The sequence below is a fragment of the Neofelis nebulosa genome, chromosome 2 (genome assembly GCF_028018385.1).
Source record: "Neofelis nebulosa isolate mNeoNeb1 chromosome 2, mNeoNeb1.pri, whole genome shotgun sequence".
NCBI classification, from domain to species: Eukaryota; Metazoa; Chordata; class Mammalia; order Carnivora; family Felidae; genus Neofelis; species Neofelis nebulosa.
This window is the reverse complement of record NC_080783.1, coordinates 28,126,813-28,146,667: the sequence shown is the minus strand read 5'-3', so window position 1 is coordinate 28,146,667 and position 19,855 is coordinate 28,126,813. Positions and strand designations below refer to the sequence as shown.

Below are 19,855 nucleotides of genomic sequence, written 5' to 3'. Positions count from 1 at the left end.
GGTTCCTCAAAAAACTAAAAATAGAACTGCCCTATGACCCAGGAATTGCACTACCAGGCATTTTTCCAAGGGATACAGGAGTGCTGTTTCGAAGGGACACATGCACCCCCATGTTTATAGCAGCACTATCAACAATAGCCAAAGTATGGAAAGAGCCCAAATGCCCATCAATGGATGAATGGATGAAGAAGATGTGGGATATATATACAATGGAGTATTACTCAGCAATCAAAAAAAATGAAATCTTGCCATTTGCAGCTACGTGGATGGAACTGGAGGGTATTACGCTAAGTGAAATTAGTCAGTCAGAGAAAGACAAAAATCGTATGACTCCACTCATATGAGGACTTTAAGAGACAAACCAGATGAACATAAGGAAAGGGAAACAAAAATAATATCAAAACAGTGAGGGGGACTAAACAGAAGAGACTCATAAATATGGAGAACAAACAGAGGGTTACTGGAGGGGTTGTGGGAGGGGGGACGGGCTAAATGGGTAAGGGGCATTAAGGAATCTACTCCTGAAATCATTGCTTCACTGTATGCTAACTAATTTGGATGTAAATTTTAAAAAATAGAAAACAAAATAAAATAAATACAAAAACACTAACTCTAAAAGATGTATTCTCCCCTATGTTTATTGCAGCATTATTTACAATAGCCAAATTATGGAAGTAGCTCAGTGTTCATCAACAGATGAATGGATAAAGAAGTAGCATCTATACCATTTATATATGTATATATTGCAACAACATGGATGAATGTAGAGGCTATCATCCTAAGTGAAATAAGTCAGAGAAAGTCAAGTACCATATGATTTCACTCACATGTGGAATTTAAGAAAACAAATGAAGAAAGAAAGAAAGAAAAAAGACAAACATTCTTAACTATAGAGAACAAACTGATGGTTACCAGAAGGGAGGTGGGTGTGAGGATGGGTGAAATAGGAGAGGGGGATTAAAGAGTGTATTTATCATGATGAGCACTGTGTAATGTAATTGTTGAATCACTGTATTGTACAACTGAAACTAATATAACACTATATATTAACTACACTGGAATTAAAATTAAAAAAAGATTATCCATCAAAAAAAAAAAAGCATCTCAGGCTGTTGGAGAAGCATTATTCCACACACAGGGAAGACAGTCATAAACTGAGAAAGAAGTAATGGAAACTTGATGTAAGAGCGGAGTTAGTATATTACTATCAGAGGCATCAAATACAAGAAAAAGTATTCTTCAACCTGAATTTCTCTATTTTTCATATGAAAATTGATGTTTCAAAAGGTACCTATATTTTTTTTTCAATATATGAAATTTATTGTCAAATTGGTTTCCATACAACAGGTACCTATATGTTTGTAATAGTCTACACAAGCTTAATTGTACATATAATACTTGCTTGAGAGTGATTTGACCAGGATAACAGGGAGTTGACTTGTTAGTTTTTGTTATTATGTCGGGGGTGCGGTGGGGGGGGGGGGAACAAAATGAACTGGTAACCCATTTAAAACTTTGGCTTAACTAATGATATTAAACCTTGTAGATGAGGTAGATGGAGGAGATACACAAAAGAAACAACTCATAAATCCTCACGTGGAACTACGTAAGTAAGAGATAAAATACTGATGGTGCAGGGACGGGGACTGTAATTGAGGAAACTGTTATTTAAGGCTTCTAGTTTTATACTAGATAAATATCCTGTTTCTTAGAATAAATATTAAGTCTGTGTCCTGACGTAAACTTTATTTAATCTAGATTTAGTTTATAAAATAAACATTTAGTTTATAAAGAAGCTTAGTTTAAATTATAATTTAATTTATAATGATTTGATTTCTAACGTTTAAGTAATTATTATGTAGTCTAGAGCTATAGCCGTGACCAGGTGTCTAGCATTTTGTGTGTGTGTGTGTGTGTGTGTGTGTGTGTGTGTGTGTGTGTGTGCCAAAAACGTATCATCCAGAATATGTAGTAAAATTTAAGATGTAAAAGCACAATGAGGAAAATACAGTAACCTATAAAGCTAGAAATGGGTCTTATTTTATGTTTGATTTTTCTGTAAGGTCATAAGGTGTTTTTTAATTTTCCTTGAGGGTTACTTTAACAGAACTGTGATAAACAGGGATGTAGATGTGGCATGAGAAATGCTGTCATGAAGAAAACCAAATGGTCGCATTTGTTGGTGGTGGGAGTGAGCAAGAAGGAAGAGAGATTTTTGGCTCATAAAAGCCCCTCACCCCCCTTTTATCTTTAACACTTCTGTTTATAGAATTTTCTGACGCGAATGCCAAGTTTTACTGTCGGCTCTACTATGCGGGAGAGTTTCATAAGATGCGTGAGGTGATTCTGGGGAGCAGTGAAGAAGATTTCATTCGTTCTCTTTCCCACTCGTCACCCTGGCAGGCCCGTGGGGGCAAATCAGGAGCTGCCTTCTATGCCACGGAAGGGAAGTCTTTTTATCTTCTACTGACTGAGTAGTAGCTATCTTTTGCCCTCAGATAATTTAGGGACTCACTTAAATTGAGGTTGTATGATACTGCCAGTCGTCAAGCAAGGGTTTCTTTTTTTATGGTTGAAAGGATGTAATAATTTTTAAGAGTGTACATATGTGTGGTGTGTATTTAGAGACAGACATTGATCCGATCCTTGCTAAACTCTGATCTGGTTTTGACTTCTCCAAATGTAAATAGTAACAGAGAATTTCTAGAAGAGTCAAAAGGGGTACCTCAGAGCTGGTGAGAGAAAGATAAAAATACAAATACTTAACTTGAAAATCGGAAGCCCAGGTTCTTCACCTGCAGAGGTTTACAGAAGGTGATGACCGTTTGTACTTTATGTTCCGTTCTCCATACCCTGAGAGCAAAATTATTTGAGAAAATGCCGCAGGAGGAATGTTGCTTGATACAAGCCTTCCTAACTGTGACTTACTGCACTGTTAACAAAGGAGTTTATAAAATTTTACATAGTAGTTAGCACTCAGTAAGTAGTTTTACTTAGTATCTAGTTATGAATTTAGGTGTGGTTCTTGACTACATAAATCCTCAGGAACCTGTTGAGCCCTCAATTACTTGAGAACTATATTCTTTTTATTTATTTATTTGTTTGTTTATTTATTTTTGAGAGACTGAGAGAGGGAGACAGAGGATCCGAAGTGGGCTCTATGCTGACAGCCGAGAGCCTGCTGCGGGGCTCGAACTCACGAACTGTGAGATCATGACCTGAGCTCACGTCAGATGCTTAACTGACTGAGCCACCCCAGGCGCCCCATTGAGAACTATATTCTGATTAAAATTTTCTCTTGACATTAGAAAATATCCCTTAAAGCTATGAAGCAAACAAATCATTTGGCATCTTTGGAATGATTTATTATAGATTACCTCAGGAAATACTGTGACTGAATAAACGCATATGACACTTGTACCTTTTAGATGATAGATTCATTTTGAAGCAGATGCCTCGTCTGGAAGTCCAGTCTTTCCTCGACTTTGCACCACACTACTTCAATTATATTACAAATGCTGTTCAACAAAAGGTAGAAATCCCAAACCTTGGTCCGTAATTAGAGTTTTTTGGGCTTTTTCACATCCTGAGAATTCATCCCAATGGCAGTCTTTTCCATGCTAAAATAGGGACAGGACATGACTGGATCTCTGTTATGTTATTAAAGTGTGAGAGAATGTAGTCATTTCAAACCCTCTTTCCTACCTTTGCCAGCCCGGAACCAAGAGATCTTGAGCAGGTTGCATTTTGTGTGTGTGTGTGTGTGTGTGTGTGTGTGTGTGTGTGTGTGAGAGAGAGAGAGAGAGAGAGAGAGAGAGAGAGAGAGAGAGGCAGCCAGTGGTTCAGGTTTGCCCACTTGACATTTAGCCATGATCTTCCCAGTGAGTGTATAAGGGAGTCACATAGATTGTTTTTCACTTATGGTTTATTGCATATTTTAGGGGAAATTATATGTCATAGTAAAATTTGTGATTTTGAGAAATTGTAAAGCCTTATCCTTTGGGCGAATATTAAGGATCATTAATGTTTTTATTGGCATTGCTGTTTTACTTCTCACTTGCTTCTGAGATTCAAGGGTTTAAGTTTCTTTCAAGGCCCTCTGGTCCTATTAATAGAACGTTAGTTTGGATATTACATGGATAATCCAGATATGGGTATTAAATTACAAATAATTATTTTTGATAAGAGTTGACTTTCATTTTTTTTTTTTTTTTCTTGATCAGAGGCCCACTGCATTGGCCAAAATTCTTGGAGTTTACAGAATTGGTTATAAGAATTCTCAGAACAATACTGAGAAGAAGTTAGATCTCCTTGTCATGGAAAATCTTTTCTATGGGAGAAAGATGGCACAGGTAAGGATATTGAACTATGCAAGCCACTTAGCTACTGGAAACTTTGGCACTTCTGGTTCCCGATTATAAGGAGTTAGAGAATAACATCTTATTTAATAGAATTAAGCCTTTGTTGCTAGGCCAATTTTAACTTTGGAATTGTTGAACCCTGTAGGAAAGAATAAAGAGGAATATTGTAGATGGGTCCTCAAATTTAACCTTTCCAATATCCTAGAAACACAGAATTACAGAATTAGAAGGCAGATCTGTTTCCATCTCTGTTTTAAAGAGGAAGAAACTAAGACCCAGAAAAATTTAACTTTTTGACAGTCACACAGATACTACCAGAACTCAAGTTGTTTTAGATTCTAGAAAAGTACCTTTTAAGAGTGTTGGTCCTTGAACTGTTTGTCCCTAGTCTGGTGAGGTAAGGAGCTTATACTAGAATATAATTCAATGCACTGCTTTCTTCATTGAGAGTGTGGTGCTGTGCTGAACGAACAGTGTGCTTAATGATGCAACTGTTTCACATTCTAGCACTAGCTCCTTATGTTGTCATGAGCCAGCGACAATTGACTAGCATTAGTCTGCAGAATACACTTCATGTTGCACTGATCTAGGACCTAAGTCCCCTGACCTTTGAGTGTGTGGCTTTTACTACCCCAAAATTTCTAGAGACCTGCTGTTGCTTCTATATTGCCGTAAGTATTGCATAGGGTTTTGGTATCAAAGCTGTAAGTTTCCTAAGACTGTTTGCATCTGTATTTTAACTGCTTTATGATTCAGTGATATACTTTTGGAGTTATTTGTTAATGTTTCTTAAAGTTGATTAAGTGTGTTAGTGTATTTCTGAAATGTTTGAGTAGTTGACTACCTAGGTATTAATTTTCAATGATGAATCATATCACCATTTATTTTATGTATTGAACAGTTATAATGCATGCATTTAATGGCTTCTATAAGTTATGATTAAGTTTTAAAATTAAATTTAACAGTGTATATAATGGGATGGGCTGTAAAGAGTCTTTCTGCATTTCCAATTTAATTACATTAATTCATTGCACAACTCATGCATAAATAACAGAGAATTTCCTTTCTGCTAGGTTTTTGATTTGAAGGGTTCACTTAGGAATAGAAATGTAAAAACTGACACTGGGAAAGAGAGCTGTGATGTAGTCCTGCTGGATGAAAATCTCTTAAAGATGGTTCGAGACAACCCCCTGTATATCCGTTCTCATTCCAAAGCCGTGCTGAGAGCCTCGATCCGTAGTGATTCCCACTTCCTTTCTAGCCACCTCATTATAGATTATTCTTTGCTGGTTGGACGAGATGATACCAGCAATGAGCTGGTAGTCGGAATTATAGGTAAGTCGGCAAGCATACCTTCTAGTTCATGATTGAAGCCAGAGTATATTTGAAGATTATACTCAGCCTGGTCTCGTAATAGCTTGTTAAATATTTTCACCAACTTACACTTGAAAATTCACAATCAATAGCTTTTAAATTCTAGTTACCTTCTATTCAGTGTCCTCATTTTCATTTTCATTATCTTTACCAAAAACAATCTGTATTGAAAAAGTTACTTGTAAATGAAGCGCTGTGAAGTTGTAATGAGGATTGAATGAATTGATATGGAGACAAACCTTGGGGACAGCACCTGGCAGTATTGTTAGCACTCAGTAAACATGGTAGAAGTAATAGTAATTCCTGTCGTTATTTTCTTACACTTACTAACGTAGCTTTACTGCCAATATTGCCTCCTGTAACAGATTATATTCGAACATTTACATGGGACAAAAAGCTTGAGATGGTTGTGAAATCAACAGGAATTTTAGGGGGACAAGGTGAGCAGAATTTTTGTTTATTCTTTAAACTGTTCTTCTGCCTTCCTTATCAGTTAACATTTAAAAAATGGATACTTTTTTGGGGCACCTGGGTGGCCTCAGTTGGTTGAGCATCTGACTCTTTTTTTTAAAAAAAAAACTTTTCTAACGTTTATTTATTTTTGAGAGACAGAGCACGAGCCGGGAGGGGCAGAGAGAGAGGGAAACACGGAATCGGAAGCAGGCTCCAGGCTCCAGGCTCTGAGCTGTCAGCACAGTGCCTGATGCGGGGCTCGAATTCCCGAACCATGAGATCTGGACCTGAGCCGAAGTCGGATGCTCAACTGACTGAGCCACCCAAACACCCCAAGCATCTGACTCTTGATTTTGGCTCAGGTCATGATCCCAGGGTTGTAGGATCAAGTCCTGTGGCAGGCTCTGTGCTGAGCATGGATGGAGCCTCCTTAAGGTTCTCTCCCTCTCCCTCCCTCCCCCCCCCTCTTCCTCTTTCTTCCTCTCTCTCTCCCTCTCTCCCCACCCCCCGCTGCCTCCCTCCCTCCCTTTCTCTTCCCGCTCCTCTCCCTGTTCATGCTCGCTCTTTCTCTAAAATAAAAAAAATTAAAAAGAAAAATTAAAAAAAACCCCAGAAATAAAAAGTGGGTACTTTTTTAAATTCTAAAAAAGTAAGTGGTTATCTCTGATTTTATCATTTCCCAGATGATCAAATAATAAAGGGAATTGCGTAGGTGGGGGAATAATTGGTTTTAAATTTGTGTTAAGTTGCCAAGGGTTCTCAAGTTGAGAAGTTACCCAAAAAAGGCCATAGATTCTGAATAAGAGGTTGTCTCTAATTAACGCTTCGATCTTCAAAGTTCTCTGAGCACTGCCAGCTCCATTTGTGCTTCCATACATTTCGCATCTCTAGGCAAGAGCCAGTCTTCTAAAACGGAACCCCCTAGCAGGAAGGACCTGTCCCATGTCGTGGGGCACAGTGAACACCCCTCTCTGTCCTTTCTGAGACTGCTGTGGTGTGTGTGTCTTTATGGCAGTTTTCATGAAAGAACATAGCTGTTCAGATCAGTTGTTGCTCAACTATGTAACAGCTTTTTCCCTTTGCTCTTTTCATAATCTCAGGTAAAATGCCCACCGTGGTCTCTCCAGAGTTGTACAGGACTAGATTTTGTGAAGCAATGGACAAGTACTTCCTGATGGTACCAGACCACTGGACAGGCTTAGGTCTGAACTGCTGAAATAGACCATGAGTGAAAAGGTGCCTGGAACAAAGGACCAAAAATAAGCTACATGTTTTATTTCTTCATCACATTCTCCACAGTATGCCAAGGCCTTTCCGTTCTGTGGTTGTGTGGGCTCCGTGTACCTGAAGTGTTAAAACTCCATGGATTTGCACTTTGGTTTTGATACCTACAAATTAGCTGTCCTTAGGCCGGGAGGTTGCATGAACATTTTTCCACTTAAGCGGGAATATAGACCCGTTTCAAAGGATTAAAGACAAATGTGTGGTCAGAGATGAGATAGGGTAAAAAACCGTTGTCAGACTTGTTAACAATCCTGTTAAGAAAATAACGTCTCCTAGATTGTGAGTTTCCTGGCATCATGTTGGACATATTCTTTACTTAGAAAGCATTTGTAGAGCTGGTGACTTTGTGTTTCTTATGTGACAATATAATGTTATGTATTATCAGAATTTATGAAATCTTTAAAAAATTCCAAATTATACTATTAATGGCCAGTCAAACAGATTGACACAATCTGTTCTTGTTTTATTGAAGAATTTGACTTAAATTGGGAACCCTGTTGTGTGTTCTTATCTTGCTCTGGTTTTCAGTATGCTTGATGTTGTTTAGGTTCTCTCTTCTCTGTGGATGACAGGAGACTATAGCTATTAACCTCAAGCCTTCTTTTGGAGCTGTTTTTTAAGCTTGTTTGTAACTTTTTTGCAATTAATATGTTCAACTACACTTATCTGCACCTGCTCATCTTGTAGGTTTTCCTCCACTTTCAGGGAAACAGTAAATGAGTCTATAGTGACTAAATTCCCAAAGGGAGAATTACTAAGGATTTTTTTTAATGTAAAAAAGGAATTAGACCTTATCCAAGAAATTGGGTGAGAGGTAGGCACTTGCTTGTTTTTTGTAAAGGTAAAGTGTCTTTTTCAATACAGATAGCAATTTAAGTGGCATCTATAAAACTAAGAGGTTTCTAGTGTGGACATCCCTGTTTCTTAACTTTCTGTGCCAGTTTCTAGGCCAGTTCTGATTATTGAGAACTGTTAAGAGATAAAATATTTGTAGTAAGGAACTTCTTGTTTAATAGAGTTTTGTTTGTTTTAAAATATGATCAGATAGAGTACTAAACTAACTATCTTTGGGGAAATAACAGAACGCCAAATATTTCCTCGTGGCTTCTTTCCCTAACAAGGATACTTGGGGGATTTATAAAGTTTTATATAAAGTTCTGTTCTTTTCAGGCTTTCCTGTAAGAGCACATTTCTATTGTAACTTTCACAAAACAAGAAAAAGGAATCTGGGTACATTCCGCTTACAGAGACTTATAAGTATGTGAAATAGGAACATTTTGGAAAGTTTGCTTTAGAGAATGAAAACATTAGTTTGGTGTTTGGTGCTTATTGGAAACCGTGGTTTCTTTTGAACTAGAAACATGTTGGCCAAGGACTTAAAACTGATGATAAGCTTAAAAAAAAAAAAACCCAAAAACCTGGGTGTGCCTTTTGAAAACACACAGAACACTGGTGGTTTTAGAGGAGAAAAGGACTGCGTCCTGCAAGAGAAACATTGGAACATTGTTAACTTCTTGTGAGTCCAGGAACAATGGATCGTGCATCTCATTCTGAATGTAAACACGGTTTTGTCTCTGTTCTTTTTTTCTGTCAGGATACTTGGGAGTATTTATCTTGTCCGTTTCCTGCACCCCCCAGTCACGCACACCTCCACAAGTTATCTTCCCTCAGCTGTAATCAGGTCGTTTTCTCAGTTTTAGTCTCAACACTATGTGTATGTGTAGCTTGGATCCTTCACTGGAATAACTCCTGATAATAATATGTCACGTTGATTTTGTTTGGCTTGCTCATGACTTGAAAGATTATTTAAGATTATTTTTTAAAGCACTGCTGCCTCTTAGATAATTCCGTGGCTAAAAAAATTCCAGGATAATATAATCTTGAAGCAATACTTGCTGCCTTGCAAGGGTGACCTGTCCTTTTAAAACTGTCTTAATGCAAGGGAAGTTAATTTGTCATGAGTGGTAGAACTATATCCTCAGCCCTTGCTGCTTTTGTTGAGGCCACTACCATATATATATGTAGTGTTTCAAATAGCATGCTCTTCAGTGGTAAGCATTGAATGACTGCTCGCCTCTCTTGAATTCCCTTTCGAGGCTTGGAGGATGTCAATGTTGGAAAGTTACGACTAAGGAAGATAACCTGAGTACTTTCTTCCTTAGAATAAAATATGAATCCTAAGAATAACTGATAGTAGCACAAGAAAACTATGTGAATGTGTTGCATTGTATAAAAATACTATTTATAAATGTGAAGGTTGTTGATGCCATCAAAACTTTATGGAAAAATAAAAAGGATTTCCTTTTTTCTTACCCAAGCCTGAGAAAAATAAGGGGAACCAGCTATTGCAAGCCCTTTTGTAGTCTGTTGAATAATTTAAATTTCTAGACATTCAAAATTTCCTACAAAATATGCTGCTTATAATTTTTTTCTTGATCCAGTCGTGAGTGCTTTTCTAGCCTTGGCTTTTATTGGGTTTTGTAAATAGGGTCGTATTGGTTTTGGTGGTATCAGTGTCTCCTTGGCATTTTACCCATTAGCAGTGGGCTTGTATAAAACTGCCAAGGAAAAGTAACCTACCTGTAGAAAGTTTGCTTAGCTAGCAGAGTGAAACTGTTGTGAATGAGCCTGGTGAGGAAACAGGTCAGGCCATTCATTATTCCTCAAGTGTTAACATACTGACTTATGCAGTATTCAGACCATCTAGTGCAATGCCTTTTTGTTTGTTTGTTTTTGTAACACGGGTGCAGTGTATTATAGAAAAATAAAGATTACAATCATGAGCAGTTTTATTAATGCTGCTGTGCTGGTTTTGTAAAAAATGTACATTATGCCTTTTGACAGGTTTAATTTTAACTAGAGAAATGACATTGTAAATCACAATATCCTCTTTTAATTTAATATGAAAAATTCAATTAACAATATTGAAAATACTTACTGTATTATATTGTATATATTTCTCTACCTTGGTTCTAGCTGTTTTATATGATTGACATGTTATTTAAGAGATAAAACTGCCTTGACCTTTTGGAGACATACTATAAATAAAGAAGACTTACAATAAACAGAATGAACTTCAGTTTGTTTTGAATCGGCTTCAGGAAATTAACAAGGGGAGATGGAGTTTGGGGCCCAAATCTTGCCCCTCGCCCCTCGCCCCTCGCCCCTCGCCCCTCGCCCCTCGCCCCTCGTCTCTCGCCTCTCGCCTCTGGCCTCAAAGCGTTGCCTTCTGTTCATTCTCTTCCCCATCATTTTTCCCCCTGGAGAATTTAAGTCTTTCACTAGTAAACAGCCCTTCCTTCTTAAGTCTCAGAAAGGGGGTCTTAAACCTGTGTGTTTGCGTCTACCACTAATGGCCTCGCCTCTTCTGTCCTCCTCCTGGTCTTCATGTGTTTCCGTTTTCCTGGCGGGACGCTCAGGAAAGCCAGGGAGGGCCGAATTCACCTCTCTGGCAGGCTCTCAGCTGTTGGCTGCTCTCAGACGTGTTCAGACACGACCCGCCTGCCTGCGGTGGATCCGCTGTGCTGCAAGCTCGCAGCTGTGGACGCGCGCTCCCCTTCACCGCGCCTGGGCTCCCCCGGGGCACAGCGTCGCCGCCTGGCTGCCGCATCGGCTCCTGCGGCCCCGCCTCTGCCCTGCGGGTAAAGAGACAGTGCAGGCACCTGGCAGCCAGTGCTCTGTTCCCACTTACCTGAAGGAAGTGTCTTGTGTTGGAAATTCATTTCTTGTACAATTCCTGGGTCAGTGCTTAACAAAGTTAAGATTGTTAACCCACGTTTAAAAACTGTGGTTAAGACAATCCCAAATGTATCATCTTCACCGCGTTTAAAGTATATACTTTAGTGGTAACTATACTCACGTTGCACATTATACCCCCAGAACGTACTCATCTTGCAGGCCTGCAACTGTATCCATTTAACAACTCTTCCTGCCCACCCTGGTCTCTCGTGACCATCCTGCTTTCTGTTCCCGTTAATCTGACCACTTCGGGTACTTTACTAGAAGTCAGACAGGATTTGTCTCTCTGGGGCCCGCTTATGTTGCTTAGTGTCCTATCCTCAAGATTCATTCATGTTGTAGCATTTCCTCCCTCTGTTAAGTTAAATGCTATTCCAGGTTGAATGATATTCCATTGTATGTAGGCACCACATTTCTTTTTTCATCATCAGTGCACCTTTGAATTGCTTCTGCCTCTTGGCTGCTGTGAATAATGCTATCACGAACATGGAAATTCAAATGTATGTGCAAGATTCTTTTAAAAACTTCTTTTAGATAAATATGGAGAAGTGGGATTGCTGGATCACAAGGCAGTTCTATTTTTTTTAAATGTTTTGAGGAACCTCCACACTGTTTCCCCTAGCAGCCGTACTGTTTTACGGTCCCACCCACTGTATACAAGGGTACCGATTTCTTCACATCCTTTTTTAACACTTAGATACTTATTTTCATGGTAGCCATCCTAATGAGTGTGACATAATATCTCATGTGCTTTTTCTAAGTTTTTTCTTTTTTAATTATTTTTTAAAAATTTCTTTATTTTTGAGAGTCAGAGCACGAGCAGGGGAGGTGCAGAGAGAGAGGGAGACACAGAATCCGAAGCAAGCTCCAGGCTCTGAGCTGTCAGCACAGAGCCCGATGTGGGGCTTGAACTTACAGATCACGAGATGATGTCCCGAGCCGAACTTGGATGCTTAACCAGCTGAGCTACCCAGGTGCCCCTCTAAGTTTTGTTTTGTTTTATTTTTTTTTAATTTATTTTATTATTTATTTTTGAGGGAGAGAGAGAGGGGTGTGTGTGTGTGTGTGTGTGTGCGTATATGTGCACATTTGTGAGTTGGGGAGGGGCAGAGAGGGAGAGAGAGAACCTCAGGCAGGCTCTGCACTATCAAGGCAGAGCCTGATGCAGGGCTGGAACTCTCGAACCGTGAGATTATGACCTGAGAAAATCAGACACTTAACCCACTGAGCCACCCAGGAGCCCCTCATTGTGGTTTTGATTTGCATTCCTCTCATGATGAGTGATGTTGAACATGTTTTCATATGCTTGTGGATCATTTGTACATTATCTTTGGAGAAATGTCTATTCAAGTCCTTTTGCCATTTTTATTTGGACTCCTTGATTTTTTTGTTGTTGTTGGGTTGTAGGAGTTCTTACACGTTGTGGATGTTAACCCCTTACCAGACATAAGATTTGTTAGTATTGTCTCTCATCCCATAGACTGCCATTTCAATCTGTTGATTGTGTCCTTTGATATGCAAACGTTTTTAAGTTTGATGTAGTCCCATTTGTCTCCTTTTGCTTGTGCTTTTGGTGTCATAACCAATAAATCTTTGCCAAATTCAGTATCTTGAAGCTTTCCCCCTGCTTTCTTCTAGCTTCACAGTTTTAGGTCTTAATGTTTAGGTCTTATCAACCCATTTGAGCTTTTTTATATGGTGTAAAATAAGGGTTCAGCTTCACTCTTTTGCATGTGGATATCCAATTTGTTGAAGAGACTGTCTTTTCCCCATTAAGTGATTTTGGCACCCTTATCGAAGATCACTTGGCTATATAAGCAAGAGTTTATTTCCGACCTCTTTATATGTATCCCATTTATTTATGTATCTGTCCCTAGGCCAGTACCACACTGTTTGCTTCCTGTGGCTTTGTAATATATTTTGAAGTAAGGAAGTGTGAGATCTCCAACTTTTTTTTGTTTTTCAAAATTCTTTTGGCTATTTGAGGTCCCTTGAAATTCCAAATGTGTTTTAGGATGAAATTTTCTATTTTTACATTAAAAAAAAGCCATTGTCATTTTGATAGGGATTATGTTGAATCTGTAGATTGCTTTGAGTAATATGGATATCTTTTTTTTTTTTCTTTTCAAAAATATGTATTTATTTGGAGAGAGAGAGAGGGTGCAAGTGAGTGTGAGTTGGGGAGGGGCAGAGAGAGAGATAGAGAATCCCAAGCAGGCTCCAGGCTGTCAGCGCAGAGCCTGATGCAGAGCTTGATCTTATGAACCGTGAGCTCATGACCTGAGCTGAAATCAAGAATTGGACGCTTCACCAACTGAGCCACCCCAGGCGCCCCTGGACATCTTAACTATATTAAATCTTCCAACCTGTGATCATAAGATGTCTTTCCCCTTTTTTTGCTGCCTTTAATTTCTTTCCCCAGTGTTTTGTAGCTTTCAGAGTACAAGGCTTTCACTTTTTGGTTAGGTTTATTCTTAGTATTTTATTCTTTTTGATGCTGTTATAAATGAACTTGTTTTGTTAATTGCCTTTTCAGATTGTTCATTGTTAGTGTGTAGAAGCACAACTGATTTTAGTGTGTTGATTTCATATCCTGCAATTCTCCTGAATTTATTTTAACATGTTTTGTGTGTGTATATACTCTTCAGGGTTTTTTACATATAAGATGATGTCAATTGCAAATAGATCTTTTTATTTCTTCCTTTTTAATTAACATGCTTTTCTTTTGCTTTCTTGCCTAATTGCTCTGGCCAGGGCTTCAGTACTATTTTGGATATAAATGGTGAATGTGCACATTCTTGCCTTGTTTCTGACCTTAGAGGAAAAGGTTTCAGTGATGCTAGCTGTGGACTCTTCATATATGACCTTTATTATGTTGAGGTAGTTCTTTATTTGCAGTTTGTTGAGTGTTTTTATCATGAAAGTGTGTTCAGTATTGTCAGATGCTTTTTCTGCATCGATTGAAATGGTTAAGTGGTTTTTATTCATTCTGTTAATGTGGTATAGTGCATTGATTGATTTTTGCGTTAATTAAAGCATCCTTGCCTCCTGAGGATAAATCCCATTTAGTCCTGGTGTCTGGTGCTTTTAATGTACTGCTAAATTCAGTTTGCTAGTATTTTGTTGAGGATTTTTGCATCTATATTATCAGGGATAGTGGCCTATAGCTTTTTTTTTTTTTTTTTTTTTTTTTTTTCTTGTTATGTCTTTCTTGGGCTTTGACATCAGGGTAATGCTGGCCTTATAAAATCAGTTTGGGAGTATTTTCATTTCTTCAGTTTTTAGGAAGTGTTTGTATAGGATTGGCATTACTTCTTTGAATCACTGGTAGAATTCACCAGTGAAGCCGTCTGGTCCTGGATCATCTTTGTTGGGAGGTTTTTGATTATTGATTCAATCTCTTTACTATTTATAGGTCTGTTCAGACTCTCTTTGATTCAGTGTTGGTAGATTATATATTTCTAGGAAATTACCATTTCTTGTAGATTACCCAGTTTTTTGGCCTATAATTGTTCATAGTATTCGCTTACGATCCTTTTCATTTCTGTGACATTAGTTGTAATGCCCCTCCTTTCATTTGTGATTTTACATATTTGAGTCTTTTATCTTGTTTTCTTAATCCAGCTGAGGGATTGTCAATTTTGTTGATCTTTCCCAAAACCCAACCCTTTTGTTTTTTTCTTAACAATTTTTTTTCATGTTTATTTAATTTGGAGAGAGAGCAAGAGAGAGACAGAGCATGAGCAGAGGTGGAGTAGAGAGAGAGGGAGACACAGAATCCGAAGCAGGCTCCAGGCTCTGAGCTGTCAGCATAGAGTCCGATGCAGGGCTTGAACTCACAAACTGTGAGATTATAACCTGAACTGAAGTCAGATGAACCACCCAGGCACCCCTGTAGGGTATTTTCTATTCTCTACTTTATCTCTGTTGTCAATCCTTATTTCCTTCCATCTGCCAATTTTGGGTTTAGTTGTTCTTTTTCTAGTTTGTTGAGATGTAAAGCTATGTTGTTGATGTGAGACCTTCCTTTTTCCGTGTACATGTTCATGCCTGTGAACCTCCCTCTTCATTCTGCTTTCACTATATCCCGTAAGTTTTGGTATGTTGTGTCTGCCTGTGGATTTGTCTCAAGATATTTTCTAATCTCCCTTGTGATTTCTTCCTTGAACTTGTGGTTGTTCAAGTGCATGCTGGTTATTAATTCTTGTGTATTTATGAATTTTCCAGTTTCCCTACTGCTGTTGATGTGTAGTTTTATTCCATCGTGGTTGATAAGGATACTTGGTATGATTCCAATCTTAACAATTTGTGCCCAAAAGAGAACTTCTGTTCTAGAACATGTATTCTGATGTCTTAGGTTAAAACAAAAGAGAAGGTAGATATCCAAGGAAAGTGTTTTGAAATTGAATGTCATGGAGTGAGAAAGTGACTAAATTACCAGTTGTTAACCCAGGAATTTTCCCCAGTGTCTTGACCTATTGAAAGAAGTCTTTTCCTTTTTTTAAAATCTCTATTCCTGATTTAAAAAAAATTTTTTTTAACATTTATTTATTTTTGAGAAAGAAAGACAGAGCATGAGTGTGAGAGGGGTAGAGAGAGGGGGAGACACAGAATCTGAAGCAGGCTCCAGGCTCTGAGCTGTCAACACAGAACTTGACACGGGGCTCAAACCCACAAACCATGAGATCATGACCCGAGCCGAAGCTGGAGGCTTTAACCGACTGACACCCAGGCGCCCCTCTATTCCTGATTTTTAAAACTGAAAACAAAAGCTATGAGATGATAATTTTACTGTAGTAAATGTCCTTTAATGCATCCTTGGAGTTAGCTGTCTTGAATTTGGCTCTGATTGGTTATTATTTACTGACTGATTACATTTAAAATTTTCAAGTTTGTCAGAATATGTGTAACAGGGCCGAGAAAACTTTTAACTTTATAAATTCTCACCTTTAAGACATTGATTGCACTTATATGGCTCTTAGCAAGGTATCATAAAAGCTGCCCCTGCTTTTATGGTTGAGGGAGGAAGGTACTTTCAGGGAGTTGGCTAGGGTTAGAAATGAACCCAAATGAGGTTGCAATGCTGAGGAGAGGCCAGTAGAGGGCTCTGAAGCACTTGTTTCTAAGATTTCTGAATTCTTTAGAGCAATAGGAAACCCCTGAGACAAGGGGACCCAAGTCCCAAAAATCTTTACCAGAGTCCTAAGTGCCTTCTAAGCTACTTTTTGACAAGAGTCTGTTATATCTTAGAATATGTAGTTTTCAGATGGAAGTGTAAGTTAGAAATAGTTTAATATTTTCTACTCAGAATTGTAATTCTTTTTTTCAAATGAAGGTAGCATTAAAAGCTTTTCATTTGAAAGAGCACGTATTTGATAAATTTGCTGTCCATACACCACTGAAATAGAGTCATAAGTACAAATGAGTGACTATCAGAAAAAGGACATTAGGAAAATCTCACAATATGAACTTTAATTAGTAAGAATATCAGTATTGGTTCATTGTGACAATCACCCCTTAGTAAATGTAAGATATCAATAGTAAGGGAAGCTGGGGGTATGGAAACTGTCTATACTACCTTTGTAATTATTTTTCTGAAACAAAAAAACAAAAAATCCAAAACAAATAAGTGATGATATTGTAGATAGGAATAACCTCACTTTAGAGATGTGATCTTAATGAAATTAAATGGGGAGGGGTGGTCTTTTTGTCCTTTATTGCTATTAGCCTATTAAAATACTTTCTTCCTTCCCCAATTCAAAGAACCAACTGTTCTTTAGAAGGATATAGGCAAGTGAAAAGAGAATACACTTCCATTTCTGATGGCTTCTTCCCGCCATCTTGCCGCGGGCAGTTTCCTCGTGTAGGTAAGAGCAGTGCTGTGCTGGGTACCTATCATCTGCAGATCTCTGGGGCTCTCTCGCTGCGAGGCCCTCTCCCTTCCAGACTCTGTCCCATGAATTCAGCTGCCTTAGGTCTTCCCCCAAGGACTAGAACAGGATCCTCCTCAGTTGCCCCTTCCTCTGCCTTGACCTAAAAGCTTTTTGAGCATAATCTGGGTCAAACTGGGCTCAACCTCACTTGTTTCTCACCTCTCAAGGATCCGCTGTCCTATATCAAATGTTTTCACTCATATGTGGATCTTGAGAAACTTAACAGAAGACCATGGGGGAAGGGAAGGGGCAAAAAAAAGTTACAGAGAGGGAGGGAGGCCAACCATAAGAGACTCTTAAATAGAACAAACTGAGGGTGGATGGGGGAGTATGGGAGAGGGGAAAATGGGTGATGGGCATTGAGGAGGGTACTTGTTGGGATGAGCCCTTGGTGGTGTATGTAAGCCAATTTGACAATAGATTATATTCATAAAAAAACCATTCAATATGTTTAAAAATTCTAAATAAATGACTTGGTTTAAAAACAAAAAAGGATCCACTTTTTTTTTTTTTCCTTTTCCTTTGCTGGCTGATAACTAGTTTTGAAAAACATCGTTCTATGTATTTTTCCTGGTTTTCATGATGGTTTCAGAAAATCTGGACCCTCCTACCTCACTTTGGTGGAAGCAGGAGCCCAAAGCAGATGGAATTTATAAAGATTATATCTAAGTGCTGTGTTGAAATTGATACAATGTTCCTCTGTCAAAGTAAAAAGTAATACCCTATTTATGACTGTTTTAAAAATGATTAAAAAAACCCAATCTCTTCTAATTGAAGTCCTATTATCTGCAACAAATTAAAATAGAGAGATAATAATGTAACTAGGAGAGAAGATTTAAATTCAGTGTGCAATTATATGCCTTGAGGTACCAGCAGATAATTGTGATCCTGTACACAGGTACACATTATCACCTGGGCAGAGCATGTTCCGGGGAGCAAAGAACCCTGAGCCAGATTCCTGGTGTTGCCACCATGTCTGCCTTTTAGCTTCTCATCTTGAAAATGCTGGGGAACTTCAAGGTTGTTTAAGAATATATAGGCATAACTAATTGCTCTGTAGCTTATTGGCCACAGAGCTTGGTAGGTACCTCTAGATTTTTCCACAGAGAATTTCATGGGCATTTCTATTGCTAACATGCCGCGTGATCGGAGAGAAACCCATCTGGTAGTTCCAGCCAGTCCCCCCCCCCCCCCCATACTCTGATTGTCATCATTGCCTACGGTAATATCACATAAAGTGCCAAACTACAACATACCATTAAGGAAGTGCTCCGTAGGAGAGACCAGCTCAAACTGCTAGCGGGAGAGCACACCCTGATTTTCTAGAAGTGATTCCTGTAGCAACATCTGTTTCAACTGGTTTCACACCACCAGTGCAGAGGGGCCCTCTTTTATCTTCTCTGTGCCCACCTCTAAAGACCCATCGGCGGAAATTGCAGAGATTTTGCTCTTAATATCAGAGATCTTGCCTTTTCCTTCTGCCTTTCAGAAGTGAATGCATTGTAAGTAATGCTAAATAAAATGGATGTGATGGCTCGGAGAGATCCAAGCTCTTCAATTGTAACAGAAGGTGGACACTCACCACCTTTGTCTTAGTCCAAGCCTGGAAGCTGCTGTCCGGTGCATTCTGTCTGGCTGCTGCAGGAGTGGGACTTTTATCTGCTAGTCCCCATGAGCGTGGTGTGTGCAATTCACAATAGTGAATCAGCTACACATTTCTGTTGTCTGCTGCTGGTAATTAATACTTTCCCTCATTCAGTCAAGAAACTTGCATGGAGGGGCGCCTGGGTGGCTCAGTCGGTTAAGGGTCCGACTTCGGCTCAGGTCATGATCTCGCGGTCCGTGAGTTCGAGCCCCGCGTCGGGCTCTGGGCTGACGGCTCAGAGCCTGGAGCCTGTTTCAGATTCTGTGTCTCCCTCTCTCTGACCCTCCCCCGTTCATGCTCTGTCTCTCTCTGTCTCAAAAATAAATAAACGTTAAAAAAAAAAAATTTAAAAACAAAGAAACTTGCATGGAACATGTACTTTGGACTGGTTCCTGCTGCTGCGGAGATAAGAGTCCCCACTCTCAGTCTCAAGGAGCTTACAGTTCGGTGGTGGAAATGGATATAAAACAAATAACCAGATGATTACTTGGGGTAAAGTCAGATAAATGTCTGTTTTGTTAATGGAGGTGGACTTTATTCTCTGGGAATGTTTATTCAATTGGCTACATGCAAATCTGCCGATTTGAAGTATGCTATATTTAAGTGACTTGAGAAGAGATTTGTTTTTACTATTTTTTAAAATGACTTTATTTTATTTAGAGAGAGAAAGAGTGCATGTGTGCAAGTGGAGAAGGGACAGCGAGAGACGAGGAGAGAGAGAGAGGAGAGAGGATCCCAAGCAGGCTCCGCTTTGTCAGACCAGAGTCCGACGTGTGGCTCGAACTCATGAACTGTAAGATTGTGACCTGAGCTGAAATCAAGAGTCGGATGTTTAACCAACTGAGCCACCAAGCACCCCTTACTTTTTTAATTTTAGAGAATGTTAGTTACAAAAATATTTTATTTTTTTCTTGAAGATGTACACTTGAGGCAGTTTTCCTTGTAAAGTATTGCGTTTCCCCATGTGAATGTCAAGGAAGAGAAAGCTTAACACAAACAGCTAATTTTAAGCATCTGTCATGGAACCTGAGTTGCTCAGTGAGAAAGGTTCTCTAGGCTAACGCAGG

General features: G+C 38.9%; 1 protein-coding gene across 1 annotated transcript in view; it reads left to right on the top strand.

Annotated features, from left to right (window-relative positions):
• PIKFYVE (phosphoinositide kinase, FYVE-type zinc finger containing) overlaps positions 1-10,542 on the top strand; it is an 82,805-nt gene extending 72,263 nt beyond the window's left edge. Inside the window, exons 37-43 of the mRNA XM_058707040.1 lie at positions 1,547-1,606; positions 2,270-2,446; positions 3,429-3,532; positions 4,224-4,352; positions 5,435-5,696; positions 6,101-6,175; positions 7,289-10,542. Of these exons, the coding sequence (XP_058563023.1) occupies positions 1,547-1,606; positions 2,270-2,446; positions 3,429-3,532; positions 4,224-4,352; positions 5,435-5,696; positions 6,101-6,175; positions 7,289-7,404 (923 nt within the window). The 3' untranslated portion in view covers positions 7,405-10,542. The remainder of the gene's footprint in view (positions 1-1,546; positions 1,607-2,269; positions 2,447-3,428; positions 3,533-4,223; positions 4,353-5,434; positions 5,697-6,100; positions 6,176-7,288) is intronic.
• Positions 10,543-19,855: the final 9,313 nt, after the last annotated feature.